The sequence below is a fragment of the Girardinichthys multiradiatus genome, chromosome 9 (assembly GCF_021462225.1).
Source record: "Girardinichthys multiradiatus isolate DD_20200921_A chromosome 9, DD_fGirMul_XY1, whole genome shotgun sequence".
In the NCBI taxonomy this organism is placed as follows: domain Eukaryota; kingdom Metazoa; phylum Chordata; class Actinopteri; order Cyprinodontiformes; family Goodeidae; genus Girardinichthys; species Girardinichthys multiradiatus.
Window position 1 is genome coordinate 28,387,515 of NC_061802.1, and position 23,697 is coordinate 28,411,211.

Genomic DNA, 23,697 nt, shown 5'->3' on the forward strand with positions numbered 1-23,697 from the left:
CACTAATGTATCCTAGAAGTCTCCAGTAGACACGTTACTTCATGTTTCCTGTCATTATCAACTTGTGGGGAATTGTTTGAGGATCTAAAGTAGAGTCAATGGGAATGGAATTAAAAACTTATGAATACTGAAGTATGTTGTGTTTTTTATTAATTGAAAACAGTTAATTTTTGGTGGTAGCTCTAAGGCTGTGAGGTAAAGAGGACTGAAAGGACAGCGATGCTTCTTATTTCAATAAATAATGCTAATTTCTGTAATCATTTCTGACTTGACCTTAAGAATAAAATTACCAATCTATGTAAACACAATTTAATCCTCATATCCCACAGTTTAGGTCATGCATTAACTTTTTTAGTTTTGCTTTTTTGTTCTTTACTTCAGAGTTTGCAGGGAAATCTTTCTATCTACGATGTAGTTTACAGGTAGTTTTATATTCTTGCAACATCATATTCAAGGTTGCATGGGCCAGGAGAGGCAAAAGACACAACCGAAGTTATCTGTGAAAGGAAACCAGAGCTTCTAAAGAAGGTGCATGAACCACTTCATTAATCCTGAGAACGCCACTGTTGTAAGTAGTCTAGGAATTTAATCTGTTTATGTCTGGTTGCATTATTATGCTGCAACAAGGCTCTGTGATCATTTTAATTTTTTCCTCCCTTCTGATTATCAACCTGTCAGGGACCTGATGAGATGGCAAGCCTGTGCACGCTGACACTGTTTTACATGGAGCCTGTTTATGGAGGTTATTAAGAGCCAAATATTCACCACAGCCTCTCAGAAAGATCATATTTGCCTTCAACCTTTGGCTTGTTATTTCATTTTTGTTTTCTCCTTCCTTTCACCCATCTTCCCTTTATTTGTTTAAATTCTCAAATATCAAAAAAAAAAAAATATCTAGTTGAAAAGCTTTTCTTGCTCTCTCTCACCTATATTTGATCTGTTTCATGTTGAGCCTCTCTCTCACACTGTCACTATCCGTTTCCAGGCCAGCTGGCAGCATATATCTGCCCTCAGGTGTTTTATTGACGAGTTTCTCTCTCCTGCTTTGTACCTACCCATTCAGGCATCCCTCCATCCGGCCAATCTCTGCCAGTGCTCCCTGGTGGCTGTGCTTTGGCCGGCTGTGGAATGAAACTGTGATGTGTTGTTTCTGACACCTGCTTCAGCTCAGACTGACTCACCCCAACACAGAATATTTTTCTGTTTTTTTTGGCTGTTTTATACTTTCAATTGGCAGAAACAGTAACTCTGAAAAGAGCAGGTAGATTACAAACTGTATCTGATATGTGTTCTTGGATTCTATGAATATAAGAAAAATCATAAATAACCATAAGTATCAACCTTATATTCACAATTTCATTATATTATTGCTGGATATCTACTTATAAAATGTGATGATCTTTTTGGAGAAGACTGCAATAAAACTGATTTACATGATAAAAGTCAAACATACAAATCATTTGGCTTTTTTTGAAGAGAGTACTTGTATATTTCTATGTTTAAATGTCTCTAATTTGATTTGACAGCTCCAACTCTTCATCTGTTACCTTTTTTTTCCATCCAGATTTTTATTTTATTTATACAACCTTCATTTTACATGGCACAACCCATTAAGAACATCTTCTTATTGGCAAAATGTTACCAATGTATTAGGGAAGGGTACTCCAGAGCTGGAGTTTAGGGAACTCAAGTTACTGTAATTGGTAACACAATCTTGTATAGTTTTGTAGCACTTGTATTAGTGAGGGGCATATATCGATAAATGTTTATATTGATATATACACTGCTTAAAAAAATAAAGGAACTCTCAAATAACACATCCTAGATCTGAATGAATGAAATATTTTCATTGAATACTTTGTTCTGTACAAAGTTGAATGTGCTGACAACAAAATCACACAAAAATCATCAATGGAAATCAAATTTATTAACCAATGGAGGCCTGGATTTGGAGTCACACACAATATTAAAATGTAAAAACACACTACAGACTGATCCAACTTTGATGTAATGTCCTTAAAACAAGTCAAAATGAGGCTCAGTATTGTATGTGGCCTCCAAGTATGACCTCCCTACAACGCCTGGGCATGCTCCTGATGAGACTGCGGATGGCTTTCAAGGGATCTCTTCCCAGATCTGGACTTAAAGCATCTGCCAACTCCTGGACAGTCTGTGGAGCAACGTGACGTTGGTGGATGGAGCGAGACATGATGTCCCAGATGTGCTCAATCAGATTCACGTCTGGGGAACGGACGGGCCAGTCCATAGCTTCAATGTCTTCATCTTGCAGGAACTTCTGACACACTCCAGCCACATGAGGTCTAGCATTGTCCTGCATTAGGAGGAACCCAGGGCCAACCGCACCAGCATATGGTCTCACAAGGGGTCTGAGGATCTCATCTCTGTACCTAATGGCAGTCAGGCTACCTCTGGCGAGCACATGGAGGGCCCTGCGGCCCTCCAAAGAAATGCCACCCCACACCATTACTGACCTACTGCCAAACCGGTCATGCTGAAGGATGTTGCAGGCAGCAGATTGCTCTCCACGGTGTCTCCAGACTCTGTCACATCTGTCACATGTGCTCAGTGTGAATCTGCTTTCATCTGTGAAGAGCACAGGGCGCCAGTGGCGAATTTGCCAGTCCTGGTGTTCTCTGGCAAATGCCAAGCGTCCTGCACGGTGTTGGGCTGTGAGCACAACCCCCATTTGTGGACGTCGGGCCCTCATACCATCTCCATGGAGTCGGTTTTTAACCGTTTGTGCAGACACATGCACATTTGTGGCCTGCTGGAGGTCATTTTGCAGGGCTCTGGCAGTGCTCCTTATGTTCCTCCTTGCATAAAGGCAGAGGTAGCGGTCCTGCTGCTGGGTTGTTGCCCTCCTACGGCCTCCTCCATGTCTCCTGGTGTACTGGCCTGTCTCCTGGTAGCGCCTCCAGGCTCTGGACACTACGCTGACAGACACAGCAAACTTTGCCACAGCTCACATTGATGTGCCATCCTGGATGAGCTGCACTACCTGAGCCACTTGTGTGGGTTGTAGAGTCCGTCTCATGCTACCACGAGTGTGAAAGCACCACCAACATTCAAAAGAGACCAAAACATCAGCCAGAAAGCATAGGTACTGAGAAGTGGTCTGTGGTCCCCACCTGCAGAACCACTCCTTTATTGAGTGTCTTGCTAATCACCAAAGATTTCCCCCTGTTGTCTATTCCATTTGCACAACAACATGAGAAATTGATTGTCAGTCAGTGTTGCTTCCTAAGTGGACAGTTTAATTTAACAGAATTTTGATTTACTTGGAGTTATATTGTGTTGTTTAAGTGTTCCCTTTATTTATTTGAGCAGCATATATATCATATAAATTTTTATTTGTTTCACATTTCTGTGAAAACACTGTGAAATCATGGTATTTCCTGGGGAATACCATGAGAAGCTTATGCCTATGAGTATTGTCACCTTGTTTTATTTGCTACAGCAGTCTCAAAAGAGATTGAAGAGGCACAGGATACAGTATAGTCAAGCAGCTAGCACTTAAATGCATGAAGATGGTTGCTTTGGCTTAGGAGTAGTCAGGTGTCCCACATTGACAACGACCAGAGTAATCTATTCCCATCTTGTAAAGTATAATTCATAGTCTGCAAAGTTCCTCTTTCTCACTCTCACTTCCATCTTTGTGGTCAGACATGCTTTATTCTTGCTCTTTGTACAAATACACAGAAGAGCAGAGGGACAATCACCCACCTGCACATGCATATGCTGACATATGTCAGATGTGACAGAACAGAGTTGTGCTTTTGGTGACAGCTCCTTTCTGATGTCGAGATCAGTGAAACCGCCACTGACAGGTTGGCTGATTGTGTATGTGTTTCAGTCTTTTCGTGATGCCGTATCTGACCCTGTCACTTATTCGACTGCCCTCAGATGCTTCCTTTGCTGGCTTTCTGTATCCAACACACTCAAGTATTTGGAAGATGTTTTAGTGGAGAATGGAGAGATGACAGAGAAAAAATGCATCTTGGGTAGATGGAGGAAAAGTGTGACAGCAAAGTAAAAAGGAAAAAAAATATATAAGACTGACTGATGATGTGGAGGAAGAAAAGGGGCAAGTGAGGGAAAGGCTGGAAAAATTATACTGCAGAAAAAGAAAATGATACAGAAAAGTAGAAAGATGGGAGAAAAGCAGACAAAGCTTGCAAGCAACGTGGAGAGTAAAAAATGGGGAAGAGGGATGGGAGGAAGAGGATGAATAGGGTAATAATGGTTCAGTGCTAGAGCTGCTGTGGAGAAAGACAGAATGGCTGAGTGAAGAAGAGAACAAAATCAGGCCGAGGGCACTCAGACAGATAGAATTAGACACACCGCAGAGGTTTAGTGTGTGTGCGAGGCACAACCAGGGAGAGTGTGTTTGTATTTATGTGTTTCTGTGTGCTGTGATAAAATGAGTGCAGGCAGCTGGATTCGTAGGAGTGCAGTGCTTTTACCATGTGTGTAAATGGATAGAGGGAAGGATGGGCAATATGTCAAAAATGTTCTTATTAATGTTATTATTATTATTAGATTGTGCAGATTGTAATGCAGAGCCTTAGCTACTATGTTGGTAGACTGAGAAATCTGACAAGTTTCTAACACGTTAAACAGAAAGCAGACAATTCTGAAGCCCACCTATACGTCAAGCTAGATGTTAAACTATTTAGCATTGGCAGAAAGGCTGCATGAGGTCGAGGACTGCTTGTGTCCATAGGCACATTGAACATTGAAACAAGTGGAGCAGCTGCTCCCCCATTTATAAGGTTGGGGAGCAAACTTGTACTTTGATCCCCCATTTCTTGACCCAAAGAAATCTACTCAATTCCTGCATTCAGAAGAATTTATAAAGTATCTGTTGATACTCATTGGACTTTTTACCTAGCTAATTTAAAAAGAGCAATATTTAAATGATTGCCAATACCTGCATCTCTCTCGCTCTCTGTACCTCATGTAAAATACAGTAGAAATCTTTGCATGGCATTCCACTATTCAGGGGGATACTGCAGATTTCTCACAGCAACCAACTTGCAGCAGCAACATGCTAACACATGCCAGTGCCATGCAGTCTGTATCTGTTGCAATGAAATTCCCAACATTCATTGAAACAGCTCCCAAGTGTTAACTTTTAAACTAAAACTAGCTGTAAACCCTTTAAATAGGCTTACTACGCCCCTTAATTGCCTGATTTTTTTTTACAATTATATAAAAAGAAAATATTTAGGTTTTTGCTGTCAGAATTTAAATGAAGTTGAGATGGTTCATTTAAATATAGTACATAAAATGGATATTAATTTAATTATGAAAATGACAAACATAAGAACAATATCTACAAGGGACAGGATGAGAACATTGCTGATAGAGCAAAAACCTGCAAATAAATACTTTCACCAGGGGTCCATCCACCTATGTTGCTGCATGAGCTTGCTGGTCAGAGGTTTGTATGCATGGTGCACATACAAATCAAATTAAAATGATTTTTTTCAGAAGCGAGTGATTTTCTGGAGGCGAACTTGCAGAGGGGTTGGAGTTATACATTTTTTCCAAATGCACTCTCCAATTCCATGACATCAACAAGTGTGCAATTATTTTTGTGTGTCAATCAGTCAATCATATTCTACTGCTACTGTGTTATTTTTGACCAGGACATGTCATTTAAATCCTATATTAAACAGGTTTCTAGGATTTCCTTCTTTCATCTCCGGAACATTGCCAAAATTAGAAATATCCTATCCAGGAGTGATGCTGAAAAACTAGTCCATGCATTTGTTACTTCAAGGCTGGACTTTTGTAATTCGTTACTATCAGGATGTCCACAAAATGCAGTTAAAAGCCTTCAGCTGATTCAAAATACTGCAGCAAGAGTTCTGATGAAAATTAAAAAGAGAGATCATATTTCTCCTATTTTAGCTTCCCTTCATTGGCTCCCTGTTAAATCCAGAATAGAATTTAAAATTCTCCTCCTCACATATAAAGCCCTTAATGATCTAGCTCCATCATACATCAGAGATCTGATTGTTCCATATGTTCCTAACAGAGCACTTGGTTCTCAGACTGCAGGTTTACTGGTGGTTCCTAGAGTCTCTAGAAGTAGAATGGGAGGCAGATCCTTTAGTTATCAGGCTACTGTGGAACCAGCTCCCAGCTTTAGTCCGTGAGGCAGACACCCTGTCTACTTTTAAGGCTAGGCTTAAAACTTTCCTTTTTGATAAAGCTTATCGTTAGAGTGGCTTAGCTTATCAGGGAGGGAACCTTCCTCCCTCCCTGTTGGATGGAGTAAGGGGGAGTCAGGTTTGGCCTAAACCGGCTCAGTTATGGTTGAGGTGCAAACACACCCTCCATTTCTGCTACCTGTGTGACCCCTTCTCTCTTGCGATGGTTATAATCAGTGTGACAGAGAGAGGTACCACAATCCTTGTGGCTTTTAGTATAACAATGACCATCAGTGGGACCCTTTGTGAGGTTCCTTGAAACGACATTGTTGTAAATAAGCGCCATTTAATCTGAACTGAAACTATTAGTTATGCTGCTATAGGCTTAGGCTGCTGGAGGACATAACAACCACTTTCACCCTCTTCGCTACATTCTCACACTACTCTCCAATTTTGCATTATTTGCTGTTATTTCAGCTTTTAACCTTGTTCTCTCTATTGTCTTCCTAGAAGCTACACCTGGCCTGACTCTGTGTCTACCTGTGACACCTTTCTGCTGAAGGAGAATTGTCCGAGCTTCTGCTGGCAACAACTTAATGCTCACCCTCCACCAATGATCCACATGGCCCTGTCTTTCAGTGTTTAACCCTTTCTCTCTCCTAGACATGGCAATTGACTGAGCTTAACTGTAACAAACTGTATGTTCTCTCTTTCAGACTCTAACCTTGAAAACTGGCTCAGAGTTTATCTGTTCTTTCTCTCTAGGTGAAACGACTAAAGGAGCTACATCCATTAACATTTACTTTTCCTTCCCATTGAAAGTACTCCTGGATCAGTGCTTCTGTGTTCTTTTTGTGTCTCTGTTCTTTCTCTCAAACCCCCAGTCGGTCGTGGCAGATGGCCGCTCACACTGAGCCTGGTTCTGCTGGAGGTTTCTTCCTGTTAAAAGGGAGTTTTTCCTCTCCACTGTCGCTACATGCATGCTCAGTATGAGGGATTGCTGCAAAGTCAACGCCAGTGACTGTCCACTGTCTCTACATGCTCATCTGGGAGGAGGGAATGCTGCAAGTCACTGACTGGATGCAATCTGCTGGGTTTCCTTAGTTAGAAAAACTTTTTATCCAATTTGAATAAAAAGCTAACTCTGACTGCACTGTTCAATGGTTAGGATTAACTGGAATGTATGTACCTGACTGTTGTGAAGTGCCTTGAGACAACATGTGTTGTGAATTGGCGCTATATAAATAAAACTGAATTGAACTGCTTATTCCATAGTGGGTTGCAGGGGAGCTGGTGCCTATCTCCAGCAGTCTACGGGCAAGAGTTGAGGTACACCCTGGACAGGTCGCCAGTCCATCGCAGGGCAACACACAAACAACCAAGCACACACTCATTCATACACCTAAGGGCAATTTAGAGAGACCAATTAACCTAACAGGCATGTCTTTGGATTGTGGGAGGAAGCCAGAGTACCCGGTGAGAACCCACGCATGCACGGGGAGAACATGCAAACTCCATGCAGAAAGACCCCCGGCCGGGAATCGAACCCAGGACCTACTTGCTGCAAGGCAACAGCGCTACCAACTGCTCCACCCTATTTTTGTGGGTCTTATGGAAAAATATCTTCAAAAAGCATTCCTTTCACATTCATAAAATTCAAAATACAGTTACATTTAACATGTAATGCTTTTATCAGTTGAAATATCCCAGCATCACTGTCACTGCCTCCTGCTTGCATCTGCAGTGAAGTGTCTTAGACGACAATCAAAAGGCATGCTTTTTATTGCGGGTTAACTCAATATGGCTTTATTGCGAATTTCATTTTAAAATGTTAATACTAACCCCCTGAAATGTTGCTGTGGGATTCAATAAAATCCGAATACATATCAGCTAGTTTATGAAGCTGTAGCATGATGAGGAAAATAAATACATTAGATTATCTCTGCTTTGGTGGATCATCAAACCTCATCAAATCTTTTACAACCTAGTATTGTTATCCACCCCTAACTGAAAGGAAAGTAGCTAACTTTTTTTCAGCATTCTCCAACCAAGACAAAAAAGCACTTTTTAAAAAACTTTTAGGTAATGAACACAATAAATGGAAAGCTGTGTTGCTTTATTTTAACTACATGATGAGAAAGGAGTGATAAAAGGAGTGAGAGACAGAGGAAAGCTGAAGGAGATGGGACTCAAAAGGACTGCAAAAAGACCCGACAATGACAGGTGCTTTAATCTGGTGTCTATCTTGCTTCTTCATTCCAACACCCCCTTCTGTATTTTTCTCAGAGGTTTCCAATTCTGATACCTCATTAAGAACATGTGTGAATGCAACAAAAAGCTTAATGTGCTGTTGAGGTACATGGTTTGCTCTGTGTGTACTTTACACCTTTACAATATGTGACATGATTTTACATCCCCTTGTCTGTCTGTCTGTCTCTCTCTCCATCACAGGCAGAGATTGTCAAACGACTCAGTGCCATCTGTGCTCAGATCATCCCTTTCCTCTCTCAGGAGGTAAGTACTGCCAGACACACTTACAATCGGGCACACAAAATATGCCCACACAAAAAAGAAAACTTGACTATTTACACTTTAGGTCTGTCAGTGGCAAAGAAATGTAAAAAACATCTCTTTCACAACACGGCAAGTTAAAAGGTGAAGTGACTGAACACAAGTTGTAATTTGCCGCATATAGGTGTCAATTGATACATATCATATACTAATACTATATTAAAATACATGCATGGGTGCATATTGATAATAGCAGAGCTCATTAGCGTTGTCTTGTAAATTGTATCTAAAGGAAATAAATGTCACTTTTGTGATTAAAAGAAGAAGAAAATCAGTGCAACAATTCTCAACATTAGTTAAAGTATCAGGTAAACACAACAATTTGCCGTTTTTAAATGAAAAATCACATGTATTCTGTTAAATATTGTGCATGGGTTTGATGTTTAAAGATTAGCTATAATTAATCCTTGCTCACTTTTTTTGTTTTTGATCTTACACAACATGATTTTGAAACATGATTTAAAAAAGAAGTTGAATTTCTTTGGGATGTTTTTGTGTTAGACCAACACAAAGCAGAGCATAAATTTGAGGTGAAAGGTGAGTTTATTGAGCTTTGCTATCACTGCTTAATAAAAATATCTCTAGCATGATGCTGCTACCACCATATTTCACTGTGGGGATGGTGGTTTCTGGGTAATTTGCAGTATTAGCGTTTTGCATGTAGGGTAAAAAGTTCAATTCTGATTTCGTCTGACCAAAGAACCTTCTCCTACATTTTTGCTCTGTCCCCTACTTGGATTCTGGCGAACGGCATATCGGAGTCTGTCTTGCTTTCTTTAAATGTCAGCTTTCTTCTTGCCTCTTTTCCATAAAGGCCAGATTTGTGGAGTGCACAACAAATACTTGTCCTATTAACAGAGTTTCCTACCTGAGTGCTGAATCTTTGCTGCTCCTGCAGAGTTTACAGAGTTACCATGGGCTTCTTGGCTCTGTCTCTCGATAGGTTTGCAGATGTCGTATACTTTTTCCAATTTTTTGGATATGGATTGAGCAAAGCTCTGTGAGATGTTCAAAGTGTGGGACATTGCTTTAAACTTCTCCACAAATTTCTCTCTGACCTATTGGATGTGTGATATCCATGACTCTGCTCGCTCACTTATATTCTTTAAAAACCTTTCTGAGGCCTTCACAAAACCGCTTAAACTGTCTTATGACAGCAATTTGTTGCATTGGATTTTTTTTTTAACGGTGTCAGAGTAGAGGAGAGCTGAATACGCATGCATGTTGTGCTTTCAGGTTTTTATTTGTACAAACTAGTATATTTTTCTTTTCACATCACAACTATGAATTAATTTGCGCAGTCTGTAACATCTAAATTAAATACATTGTTGGTGGTTGTGATGTAAACATATGCCAAAAAGCTCAGGGGGTGTGAATACTTTCACAAGGCATTGTGTTTCTGCTTTCATCACAGTTTACTACTATGGCAGATGTCACATCCAATGCTTTTCATAATCAAAGGCACCATTTTTGAGCCGAAAGGACCACCATCAGTGATGCTTCATATGTGGCCCGCTGATGAAAATGCTACATCCAAGGGAAATGACTGAAAGCCTTGGCTTTGGAGTTAGCTATTAAGGTTTTTGTGACAAAGACATGCTGACATTTAGATTAATGTGTTGCTTTCAGAAAACTTACATTTTTGTGATCTGCAAACTGAATACAGTCATTTCTTAAATACTGCTTTCAGTTGTCTTGTTATTCACTCCTTCATGTGTGTTTTGATCACATTTATCACTTTACGGTATATGTGTGTGTAATGCTTTGATCGTGTGAGTGCATACAGGAAACCCTGCAGACTCCTCTGTTTATCTCCGAATCTGAGTGAGCTCTGATGAATGTGGTACCTGGGGACAGCAAGGTCAAAGCTCTGGCAGGTTGATCAATATTGAGACTGTGTGTCTCCGGGTGTGTATGTGAGAGCTTCAATACACACATATTTTTGTTTGCATTTGTATAACTGATAACATAGGGATGATGAGCAAACAGCTGAGATTTTAGTTGTTGTGGTTCTTACCTTGGGGGAGATCTGCCTGCAGTGTGTGCGCACATTTATGTTACACTTGTGTAAATTTTATTGTTTGTCTTTTGAGTAACCTTTGTGGTTTATTCTATACATTTTTGACCAATTTGTGTAAGAAGGTTTTACACCATTACTGTGCTTACAATATATTCAGTTCCTTGCAAAAGTGTTTACTCTTTTACTGCCAGAATTCAGTGTATTTGAATGTATTTTTTGCAAAAAACTAACACAAAGTGGAGGGGAAATTTTACAATCATTTTTTGTGCATGTATAATTTGTGGCATGCATTGGTATTCAGTCCTCCTCTATAGACTCTGATACCCCTAAATAAAATGCATTGTAACCAGATGCCTCCAAAATTCTTGGCAATAGTAAATATGAATTATTTACATGAACAAAGTTTTTTTTAAGACGTTAGAGGTTTGTTAAAGAACATTAGCGAGCAAACAGCATCATTAAGTCTAAGGAACATAAAAAAAGAGCAGCAAGAAGATAGCTATTGTTTAAAGAAGCCATGTAGGGTAGGAAAGACAGAAAACATGTGGAAGAATGTGCTCTGGTCAGATGAAACCAAAATGTACCTACATGCAAATGCTTTGAAAGCATTATGCTGTGGAAATGCATATTCTTTTCTTCTCACTGACACTCTCCATCCAGTCTGACTGAGCTTAATTCTGCTTTAAACGTCTCCACAACTTTATCCCTGACCTGTTTGATGTGTTCCTTGATCTTCATAATGTTTGTTCTCAAATCTCTGAGGCCTTTATAGATCAGGTATTAGATTGCACACAGGTGGAGTCTCCTTACTAATTAGATGACTTCTGAAGGCAATGTTTTGCATTGGGTCTTGTTTAAGGGTATCGAAGTAGAGGGAAACTGAATAGAAATAGAATAGAAAAAAAAAATTAAAACCATGTATTATTATCCTTCCAATTGAAACATATGGTCTATCACACAAGCTCTTAATAAATACAGTGAAGTTTGTGGTTGCAATGTGACATTTGAAAAAAAATATGAACAAGATATTTTTTTACAATCAACATTAGCTTAGAGCCTGTCTGTATGTGATATTAAATGTGTGTGTATTAACATGTTCTGCTTCAGTTATGCTCTTTGTGTATGTGTGTGTTTAGCACCAGCAACAGGTGGTCCAAGCAGTGGAGAGGGCCAAACAGGTCACCATGGCTGAACTAAATGCCATTATTGGGGTGAGTCACATCAATTCATCAATATAAAACTATATATACTCCTCATGTAATCAAAGATGAGCTGTGATGCATTTTTGCTGGTCTGTTATTTACAAAGAACGTTCAACAAATTATGAGAAAATCTGATCCTGATAAGGACTGAGGTATTGTCTCTTGTCCTGTGGTCACCAACATTCAAAGAAGTACAAAAAATAGAGCGTACATTCCTTAATGAGCTTATCTATCTGAATTGTTGCTAACATTTACAAAATTTTATGATACATAGTATAAATACTGGAGAATGTAGTGTACATGTGAACTTCCTGAGATGGATAAAGCAACTGTAGCTCAAACCTTAGGTGTTGCATTCCCACTAAAAGAACTTTATGCAGTCAGGCAGTGATAGAGAAAAAACACTGATGTGTATTTTTATTTGTTTACTGTTAAAATGCTTTTAAATGTTTTTTTCTTAGTAAAAAAAATACTATGATTGTATTTAAAATGTATTCAGTCAGTACAAATAATTTCAATCCGATTTGTACAAATTCTGTCTAAATATTGATTTAAAATTCATTTCAAAGATATTTTATAGGGATGTGTCGGACCTCTGTATGCTCCTTTGGTATCTTATTTTGAGTAGTAAACTACTTACAATACAGACCAAAAGTTTGGACACACCTTCTCATTTAAAGAGTTGTCTTTATTTTCATGACTATGAATATTGTAGCTTCACACTGAAGGCATCAAAACTATGAATTAACACATGTGGAATTATCTACTGAACAAAAAAGTGTGAAACAACTGAAAATATATCTTATATTCTAGGTTCTTCAAAGTAGCCACCTTTTGCTTTGATTACTGCTCCGCACACTCTTGGCATTCTGTTGATGAGCTTCAAGAGGTAGTCACCTGAAATGGTTTTCCAACAGTCTTGAAGGAGTTCCCAGAGATGCTTAGCACTTGTTGGCCATTTTGCCTTCACTCTGCGGTCCAGATCACCCCAAACCATCTCAATTGGGTTCAGGTCCGGTGACTGTGGAGGCCAGGTCATCTGGCGCAGCACCCGATCACTCTCCTTCTTGGTCAAATACCCTTACACAGCCTGGAAGTGTGTTTGGGGTCATTGTCCTGTTGAAAAATAAATGATGGTCCAACTAAACGCAAACCGGATGGAATAGCATGCCGCTGCAAGATGCTGTGGTAGCCATGCTGGTTCAGTATGCCTTCAATTTTGAATAAATCCCCAACAGTGTCACTAGCAAGGCACCCCCACACCATCACACCTCCTCCTCCATGCTTCACGGTGGGAACCAGGCATGTAGAGTCCATCCATTCACCTCTTCTGTGCCGCACAAAGACACAGTGGTTGGAACCAAAGATCTCAAACTTGGACTCATCAGACCAAAGCACAGATTTCCACTGGTCTAATGTCCATTCCTTGTGTTCTTTAGCCCAAACAAGTCTCTTCTGCTTGTTGCCTGTCCTCAGCAGTGGTTTTCTAGCAGCTATTTTACCATGAAGGCCTGATTCACACAGTCTCCTCTTAACAGTTGTTCTAGAGATGTGTCTGCTGCTAGAACTCTGTGTGGCATTGACATGTTCTCTAATCTGAGCTGCTGTTAACCTGCGATTTCTGAGGCTGGTGACTCGGATGAACTTATCGTCCGCAGCAGAGGTGACTCTTGGTCTTCCTTTCCTGGGGCGGTCCTCATGTGAGCCAGTTTCTTTGTAGCGCTTGATGGTTTTTGCGAATGCACTTAGGGACACTTTCAAATATTTCCTAATTGTTCGGACTGACTGACCTTCATTTCTTAAACTAATGATGGCCACTGGTTTTTCTTTACTTAGCTGCTTTTTTCTTGCCATAATACAAATTCTAAGAGTCTATTCAGTAGGACTATCAGCTGTGTACTGTATCCACCTCCTGCACCGCACAACTGATGGTCCCAACCTCATTTATAAGGCTTGAAATCCCATTTATTAAACCTCACAGGCACACCTGTGAAGTGAAAGCCATTTCAGGTGACTACCTCATCAACAGAATACCAAGAGTGTGCAGAGCAGTAATCAAAGCAAAAGGTGGCTACTTTGAAGAACCTAGAATATAATACATATTTTCAGTTGTTTCACACGTTTTTGTTCAGTATATAATTCCACATGTGTTAATTCATAGTTTTGATGCCTTCAGTGTGAAGCTACAATATTCATAGTCATGAAACTAAAGACAACTATTTGAATGAGAAGGTGTGTCCAAACCTTTGGTCTGTACTGTATATCCACAGAATAAATTGATAAAATAAATGTTGGCATTTGTTTAAAAAACAAAAGTGACTAGATATATGGAGTAACCCTTAAAATAAAACTCTTTGTAAGTATTGGATCCTCTGGATTAAAGTAGATCCTGTTAGATCAGGCAAATGCTGTATCAGATGTTTATTTTTTTGTGGGACTATGCAGTCTGATGTATAAGAAATGAAGTTAAAGAAAGTTGAAACTTACAGTTGTGCTGCTTATTAGACGCATTTGAAGGCTCGAGTGTTACAGAAATGGTAACATTTCACCCTAACTGCAATTGCACTACAATAATGAATGATGAAAAGCCATCTGGTTATATGGCTAGAAATTCAGATTAATGTTGGTCCTTTGTTTGCATTTACTTGCATATATTAAGACCAACTTTAAGAACTGCTTTTATTTTAAACAAATGATGTTAACCCCTTACTGGCTGAATTCATTTACAAAATACATAATAAATTAGGAATTTAATATGCACATTAGCTGAATTGTGCATAAATTGGCAAAACTCTTACCACTAGAGGGTAAATGGACTGAACTTATATAGCGCCTTTCCAATCATACTGGCCACTCAAAGCTCCTGACACTAGAGCCACATTCACCCAGATGCAGTCACTAACATGCACACATTCAGTAGGCAATTTGAGGTTAAGTGTCTTGCCCAGGGGCACATTGACATCGAATCCACAACCCTTGCAAGACGACCGCTCTTCTCAATGAGCCACAGATAGCAGCAAATGTGTTGAACATGCATCAACTGACATTAGTGGATTATATACCCCACCTTTAACAGTGTGGTGGATTGAAACAAATTTGCAACAATGGTCTATAAAGGTTTAAAAGGTTTTGTTTGGCGAAAAGAGGTTTAGCCATTGGGTCTGGAGTTGGAAAACGTAGACGAAATCATACCTCTTAGTCCATTTTACCCTTTGCTTAAAGGCAAATCAGGTCACGAGCTGAAAACAACCATGATGCTTGTTTTTACAACATGCAGTGTTGGGAGACTTGGTGTTTTCCCCTATTGCCTTCTCATCGGAGTAGGCAGTTGACATACCAAAGCACAGTATTACTACCACCTATGGAAAAATTTATTGAAAATGTCCATCAGTGCTCTGGTTTGACTGGTCCAATAATTTAAAAATGGGCACGTGGAAGTCAGCGAGGTGATTAGCATGTTGAGACCATTAGACCTCTCATCTTTCTGCTGCTTCACAGATGATAACCCTTACAATGGAAAGCTCCTACTCTAAAGTAGGAGTATGTACATGGAGTCAGCTGCAAGTTCAGATTTTTAGAGCTATTTAAAGGTTCCGAAAAGAAAAAAAAAATGTTATTCCTGATTTGGGGTTTCTTTTGTCTTCATGCAAGTTAATGAAAGTATTTAAGTATGAAAGTATTTAAATTCCTGCAAAGTGAGGAAGGCAAATGTTGAATGTGTAAACTAAAAAGCTGGACAGAGATTATTGTACTGCTGAGTGCTGCAAGCCTTTGATAGCATGCTGGTTGAAGAGAAAAAACAAGTAATTTTTGTCATACCAGTCAGCTAAAATGACATTAAATCTCATAAGAAGGAACAGTAATTGAACTAATGCCTCCTTTCAGTAGAACAAGAGTATTCACAACTCACTTATAGGTTTTTTTATTCAATTCTGCTTAACATTCACTGAAAGAACACAATTTTACAGAAAACATAGTAAATATTGTATTTACTCTCTGGAAAAAAGTCCACTATCCTGGTACAGTGGGACAAGGTCCGTATGGTGTATGGATGTGCTCATATAACTGCAGGGATGGTCCTGAGTGCTGCAGTAGATGGGGCTTTCTGCAGCTTGTCACAGCTCTGATCACATTACTGTCTACTTAAAGCCCCTTTGTTCCTCGCAGCTCTACAAACACTGCTGTCTCTAAAGTGTGTGTGCTCTAGTGTGTGTGTGTCTAATGTGCTGGATTGAGAAAACAACACATGAAAATGCGTTCTAATGCCCCCCTCAGGATAATAGCCTTGCTTTATCTGTAGCTGCTCCTTTGCTCTCCACTCTCTCTTCCATCGTCTTTTTTTTTGCCATCTGTGTTCATTTTCTGTCTGAATTTTCCCATCCAGTCCTCCACATAATCTTTGATCATTTTCTTCATCTTATTTTGACCATCTCCCCCTTTCTCCTCTCCCATCTTTTTCCTCTTATTTTTTGATCTTTGTGCTCTACACTTTTCCTTTTTTTCTGAACGCATTTAACTCTTCCCTTTTGTCCGTCTTCATTCTTCACTGCCTTTATGATTTCACTCTGTTTCACCTTGTTTGCTCTGAAACTCAAGTCTTTTCCTCCCTTTCTTATCCTCTCTGTTTTCCCCTGGGCCATTTTCCCCTATTCCCTCTCCTGTGTTTTCTTTTATAATAAATCCCATTGCTTCAATATCTTGCACTTCTTACCAAATGTTTCTTTTCTTTTTCTTTCTTTTGTCAGTTTTTGGTTTTTATGATTATTATTTGTTGTTTCCCTTTGTGTCCCTGATGTTCAACTTGGATCTCCTTTTATTTCCTTTTCTTGTTGTCCTAATCAACTCTTGACGCGCTAATCTCTTTCACATCGTGTGTACCCTCATCCTAATTTCCTCTCACGTCATAATTTAATCACATTCATCTTCTCCCTTTTCCACGTCCTCTAACTTATCCTGTTTCATTTTTTGTATCCTACTGTCTGCTGCCCTTATATGTTTAGCTCCTTTTCTCTTTTCAAGTCTGATTTTTCTAATCTCCTTTATATGTCGCTTCCCGTCCCTATTCTCTTCTTTCCCTGTGGCCACAGCAGCAGCAGCTCCAGCACCTGTCTCACCACGCCCCCGGCATCCCCCTGACGCCGCACCCATCAGGTTTGTCCTTGGGTGCGGGGAGCTCGGGGCTTCTGGCACTGACTGGGGCCCTTGGAGTCTCCGCCCACCTCGCTTCCAAAGATGAGCGAAACCATCTTGATCCAGAACATCTCAGAGGTAAAGAGCTGTACATTCTCTGCAAAACCCTAACCCTAAAGGTGGAGCAAAACAAAGCTGAACAATGATCCAAGTTTATTTTGCAACTGTAGTCAGGTGTGTGGGAAGGGAGGTTCTGTAACTAGAGAAAATGATGAAAACTGTTATTTGGTCAGGTAAGATTAAGATTGAGTTTTTTGGTAACAAAAACTATGATTCAAAGGATACATACGTTGAAAAGCCCCTCATTCCCACTATTAAGCATAGTAGAGGATCTGTGTTTTTGTGGGTCTGTTTTTCTTTCAAAGGCCCAGGGAACCTTTGTAGAGTGAGCCGATGGCACCATGAGCAAGACATTTTAAATAGAAATCTGATATTTTCTGCTAGAAACCTGAAAATGCATTGTCAGTGAGCCTATGACCTATAACATATGGTCAAATCAACACGGAAATAGTTCTACAGACACAAAATGGACTTTCTTCCATCTAAGTCCCCAGACCTAAGTCAAATGGAAGAGAAGAGAAACTGAAACTGTAAAATTTGGCAAAACTAAGAGTCTTGTCTTATTTACCAGTGTTGTTTGTATAGGTTGTAGGTTTTACAGTTGAACAGCTTCATATTAGAAGTCCAAAGAACCCCAAAAACATCAAGTACAATATTGTGTAAAATGGCAAAGTAAAAAAAGAAATCATGAAGGGATGTCAAAACATAGCTTTAAAAACTACACCAATCGATTTCTTTATCTGTTCTCAAATGCTTCCAATCTTGTCTGAAACAGAAATGATGCAACAGAGCGGTAAACATGTCTCTGTCCACAAGTCACAAGTGTGCTGTAGGGAAAAAAAAGATTAAATGAGCATATATTTTATGGACTAAACAAACTAAATGATTTGGAAATGGTTGTACACATCATAGCATCATTCTGACTCTGTGTATTTCTGTATTTACATTTTTAATTTTGTGTTGGGTAAATTACTTTTATTTCATACATAAAATGAAGGGAGAGATTTAAACACCCATAGCATTAAAAAGTAGATGGTTTTTATTTTTTCTGACAAGGTAAAATGCAAAACAGCATTCTACCTTTTCTACACGTTACAGTTTCTGACTGGCAGAATCTTTTTTTTTTTTTTTTACCTAGATGCTCACCTTTTGGACTGAATTTAAATTTGCCTGTTCAGATTTGTATCATAAACTGGACTGATGTATTCATGAAGCTTGTGTAGATGCATAAGAAATGCCTTTTCCTACTGAACTTTGGTTGACCCTAGATAGTATATCTTATCTTCGTGCTGAGTCTCAGGCATCGAGCCAAGAGAATTCCTCATGAATAAAAGTCCTAGTCAGAAAAAAAGGCACAAATCAGTAAAAAAGTAGAAATCAGCACTATGAAGATACCAGAATATTTCCATGTTGTCATGTTAAGCATTTGTATACTAACCTATGAATATTTATAGCTCTAGGTGTTAATGTTTTTATGTGAAAGAAAGAAAAAAGAAAAAGTGAAAGAGGCAGCTGGGCAAGCTGGTGAAGGTAGAGAACAGAGACAGGGAAAATCAGAGGGGAAAGGACAACGGTATCAGGCACAATACTGTATCTTTATTGTAGGGGAGAAGTTGTAGTTCATTCTAACCTTGGCTTCTTGTTGTTATTATTATTATCATCAGCACTGACGTCAAACATTCTCTCCTTTCTCTATAAATCTTATTTTCTCTGCAATGCTTTCTGCGCCTTCCCGCCCTCCGCTACGACCCAGAGGGAGCCCCCAGCAGGGTGAGTACTTCTACTTTCGGCTGTGTGTGTGTGTGTGTGTGTGTGTGTGTGTGTGTGTCTGCGTGTGTGTGTGTGTGTGTGTGTGTGCACATTGATGTAAGTGTACGCCCACGTTTCCCTCTGTGAGTGCTTGTGTGACAGTGATAAACTGAGGGAAATTGAGACACACTGTAAAATGGCCTCGAAAAAAAAAGGCAGAGTATGACTGGATCTGGTCCAGGAGTATCACAGCCTGACAGCAGTAAAATAGCTGCTCATCACTGAAAGCCTTGAGCTTCTCAAGGTTTTCGACATCAGACTAACACCGTAGCACTTCACATTTCTCTGAAAGGACTCAAACTACCAAATGGATGAATAGAGACCTGATTTTTTTTTTTTTCTCAGTGCTACATCTACTCCAGTTGATTTAGACAATTAACATAACTGTCTGTAAAAACTATCACTTAGAGATTTAACAACCAAGTGACATCCATTTCATTAAATGTTTCCCAACGCAACCCAGTCTGCAGTATCATTAGTTTACATTAAGAATAGAGTTAGACAACTGTCTTTCAGCTGTGAAGAGAAATCATTGTACCAGAAAACAAAGATTTATTTTACTATGAATGACAGCACTGACATCTCCAATATGATACAATATCCTCTCCAAACCTGCATGTTTAACGAGTTTTTCAAACTAAACTCGCTCTGTTCAAGAGCTGGTAGAGCAAAAGAGTACAAAGCAATGATAATAACATATACATTGTCAGTGAGAAGTTTAAATACACTCATCATGAGCAGGAATGGTCATAAAAACATCTGCAGTGAACTTCAAAACCAAGATCTGGGTGCAAACATTTGATGTTATTGTGGGATGAAAATTATGCATCCAAGATCTAATATATACATACACTTGCACACATGTACAATGTGCCACATGTGGGCAATTGGCCAAATGTGCTATTGCAAGTTCCAGAGAAACTACACACATTTGTAGCCATCAACAAGCTACTGTGTTAAGTCTGGTGGGTATTTAACTGCTCTTATTATCAGAAATTGAAAGTCTTGATTAAATTGATTGTTTTTCTTGTATAGGCTATGCTTTAAAGCATAGTTCAAACATTTTCAATTAGGTTTAGTTTGGGGCCATTCCATAAACCCAGCAGTAGCCTGTTTCATTCATTCTATTATCAGTTTTGGTGTTTTTGGGGACCTTTGTCCTGTTGGATTACCCGATTGTCTTTCGCCTGACCCAAACTGTCACCTTCAGATGAATGAAAATTGGTTAGGATGTTTAAAAATACCCAAGAGCCATTGGAAACTACTGCACCACCAGTGTCACTGTTCACAGTGAAACCATCAAGACAGACCTTCTTCGAAATGAACACCTTCAACCTCGATTAAGATGTGCAACATACCTAGGCGGATAAGTCAAATGTCTTCTGCAAAAAGGTTTTATGGTCAGAGATAACAAAGATTGAGCTATTTGGCCACTGTATGGTGGTGGTAACATCATGCTGAATTCTGTTTAGCTGCCAGGAGTAGTTGTGCATTGGACTAAGTGGATGGGAAAATGGAAATACCCTCAAACTGTCCGACTTCAGCTCAACAGCTTGATCATAGCTCAGTCAAAGCTGACAAAAGAACAGATCAAATTCGACCCAGAAGTAAAGACATTCATGCCCATGATGAGTGTATGTAAACTTTTGCTTGCACTGTATCATCAATAAATACAAATACTACAGCAAAAAAAGAGGGGAAATAAGTAGGATGAGAATTAAAACCAGCTTATCATTGTTCTGCTTTTTACTATGAAATAAATAATGATTTAAAAGAACAGCTGTTTTCACTTTCTCTCTCTGTAAGAGACAAACACGACAAAACCTCCGGCATAATTTAATTTCTAAACACAATATTGATTCTAAAGCACAGGGAAACTATAATTCTCATTAGTTTGGGCTGAACTTACTCAAGCATTGCAACATTTTAAAATATGAGCAGAGGGAAAAATGCACAACAGAAATGCTTGTCAATTAGCTTTTAAAGGTGCATGCCAATAAAATATGTTAGAATAGTAAATTAATTTAAGTTTTAGAAGCATCACTGAGTTTCATTGTGTTGTCACTTTGCTTCTCCACTCCTCTCCTGTGGACCCCTTCCTGTAGGGGCCTCTAAACCCTCAGTGTTCCTTTCCCTGCCACATGGGGGGCAGAGAATGACAAGTGGCCTTCACCGAAGCTCTTGTCCTTACCCACGTGTGCAAACTCAACACAATGGTTTGATCGAATTTCTTTAGAGCTGAGCAGCAGTGCAGGCTGCATTGTAAATATGCCTGCACAGCTTTATTACCCGATAATGAGAGTCATATTTTACACGAGGACTGGTGTGTCGAGGGGCAGAGCAGTAATTAGCTTTATAGGCTGTCCTGTGCGCTACTATGACTACGGCTATACCTGTGCTTGTGTCTGCATTTATTTCTTTCTTTCTCTGTGTGTGTGTGTGTGTGTGTGTGTCTCCCTAAGTGTTTCTCCACACCATTACCTGAATATCTGAGTTGGTGGGTGCGTACTCATGTTTTTATCATGCTTGGTTTTTAAAACATGATTGATTATTTCTTTGTTGATTTTTTACCTTTACCCATAGTTTCATTACCTGTACTTGCTTTTATTATGGACCATGATACTCACACCTTCCTTTGTTTCTCGGCCATTCTTCAGAGCAAGTCGGTGTCTTCAACAGACAGTCAGCCCACCGAGGAGCACCAAGGACCGTCAGGAGGATACTCCGCCTTGCAGGGTGGGGCGGAGGCCAAGAGGAGGCGCTGTGATGACAAAGAGCCACTCCCGACACACTCCTATGTATGTGTCTCTGTGTCTTTTGGCGCAATGTATTTGTACTTAAACTGTTTTCAAACTGTATCTTATCTTGTCATGAATCTAAATGAAGCACATTATGAAAAACATGTTTACTTATGATGCACCCCAGGTTGTAGTGTGTGTAATTGGTTGAGGAGATTAAAGTTCACAATGTTCTACTGCATCAGGACTGCACTACAGTCTCACTTTATTTTGATCCACACCTAATGATTGCCAATGCTCCATGTGCAGTCTAAGAGTGCCCCCAAGTGGTCAAATAAATATGATCTGAAATAATCAGAAAGTAGGTCGTGCTGCCAACAGTTGGAGCCACTGCAAGCATTTTTGATGCTGAGGTGAGTGAGTCTTGATTAGTGCAGACAGAGCTTTAATGTTATTACTGAGTCAATGATACATTATATAAAAAGTTTACTTTAAACCTAATTCTGCCAGGGGTTTGAATAATTTTGTGGCTTAACTGTAAATGCACAATCAGATGTCAGATGTCTTTTTGATGCTTTTTACTGGATATTTACCAAGAAAACTACCGAGAGATTTGAGGGGTGACCAGTAGAGTTTATTTTCACAGGAAAGCAAAAATTATTAAAAATAGGGTTACAAGTTTTAGCCATATAGCAATGGGCAGTATAAATGGTGCTTCAGAGTTGCAAATATTTAGAACAAAGAATCACTGTTAGTCTCATTTTCCTGGTAACTGAACTATGTAAGCTGTAGTATTACTTTGGAAGTTATGTACCCAAGGCAGAGTATCTTGCTAAGCCTCTGAAACACAAGGCAGGTATGCAGTCGTTTGACCTAGAGTTGTGGTATCAGAAGTTGGGATATCAAAGTCTTGAATTGGCAGAATCATCTGGAAGCCCCTGAAAAGTCAGAATTTAAATTATCTCAAAGGTTTCTGACCAATCCAAATCTGAAAATCTAATATGGCTGCCTTCACATAAAAGCAGCAATTGCTTCAGTGATAAACAATTTTTTTTGCATTTCTAATCTGCTTGAAAGGACGTTGGGACTGCTCTGACCTCAAATCAGGGCTATTGAACATGTTGGATTGTCTTGGCTCGATATCCCAGCATGTGGGGTGTTGGGCCAGGACAAACAAGCATACAGCCTGTTGTATGTGTGTATGTGTTGCCAATCAGGAAGCAAGTGCAATTAACCAGGGAAGTTCAATGAAATATCAGAACAGAGAACAATTTGAACGCTGTGTGTAACACTGTTTCCCGAGAAACGGCGTATCATAGTGTAGCAAGTAGAGCCCCTGCTTGCGGTGTCTCAACTACTTCAACCAACGCCTTTTCTTTTTTGTAATGTTTTTTCTTTGTTAAAATTAGTCCACTATCACTGTCACCATTCTTCCTCGTCAGTCCTGTTTATTTACTCGGAACTCACGTTTCATGTCAAGAGGTTTTGCAAGATTTCCCATCTGACATCTGAATGTTCGTGAGTAAAATCTGTTTGTGTGTGGTGTGTTGTGCTTGCTGTGTGGCTGTACACCACACACTGTAGGACCAAACCTGTTATATCAACAATTTTTTTATTGTCATGTGGGGCCTCTCAGGTTTTGAGAATCAACCGACAATTTTAAAAGGTTGTTGTGTGAACCAGGCATTAGGCGTTAATAATGCACAGCTAAATTGTTAAATGGACAGAAAATTGTTAAAATTAAATCCGTTTTTCTTGTTTACACCAAAACATTTTTTTGATATACTTGTTAAAAGAAAGCACACTCTCTGTTTTTGTGTGTGTGAGATGGTGTGGGCAACAGATTGCCCATGACACTACAGGCGACGGGGGGGTCGAGAGCCCATCGTCATTTAGAGCCGTGTTTGGTTTGGATGGGTCTGCTGGGG

General features: G+C 39.5%; 1 protein-coding gene across 4 annotated transcripts in view; it reads left to right on the forward strand.

Annotated features, from left to right (window-relative positions):
• tle2b (TLE family member 2, transcriptional corepressor b) overlaps positions 1-23,697 on the forward strand; it is a 129,244-nt gene that overhangs the window by 82,091 nt on the left and 23,456 nt on the right. For 3 of the 4 annotated variants that reach the window (XM_047374017.1, XM_047374019.1, XM_047374020.1), the window contains exons 5-9: positions 8,631-8,693; positions 11,907-11,981; positions 17,060-17,240; positions 18,976-18,992; positions 21,689-21,829. In XM_047374017.1, the coding sequence (XP_047229973.1) occupies positions 8,631-8,693; positions 11,907-11,981; positions 17,060-17,240; positions 18,976-18,992; positions 21,689-21,829 (477 nt within the window). The remainder of the gene's footprint in view (positions 1-8,630; positions 8,694-11,906; positions 11,982-17,059; positions 17,241-18,975; positions 18,993-21,688; positions 21,830-23,697) is intronic. The other variant, XM_047374018.1, reaches the window with a different exon arrangement.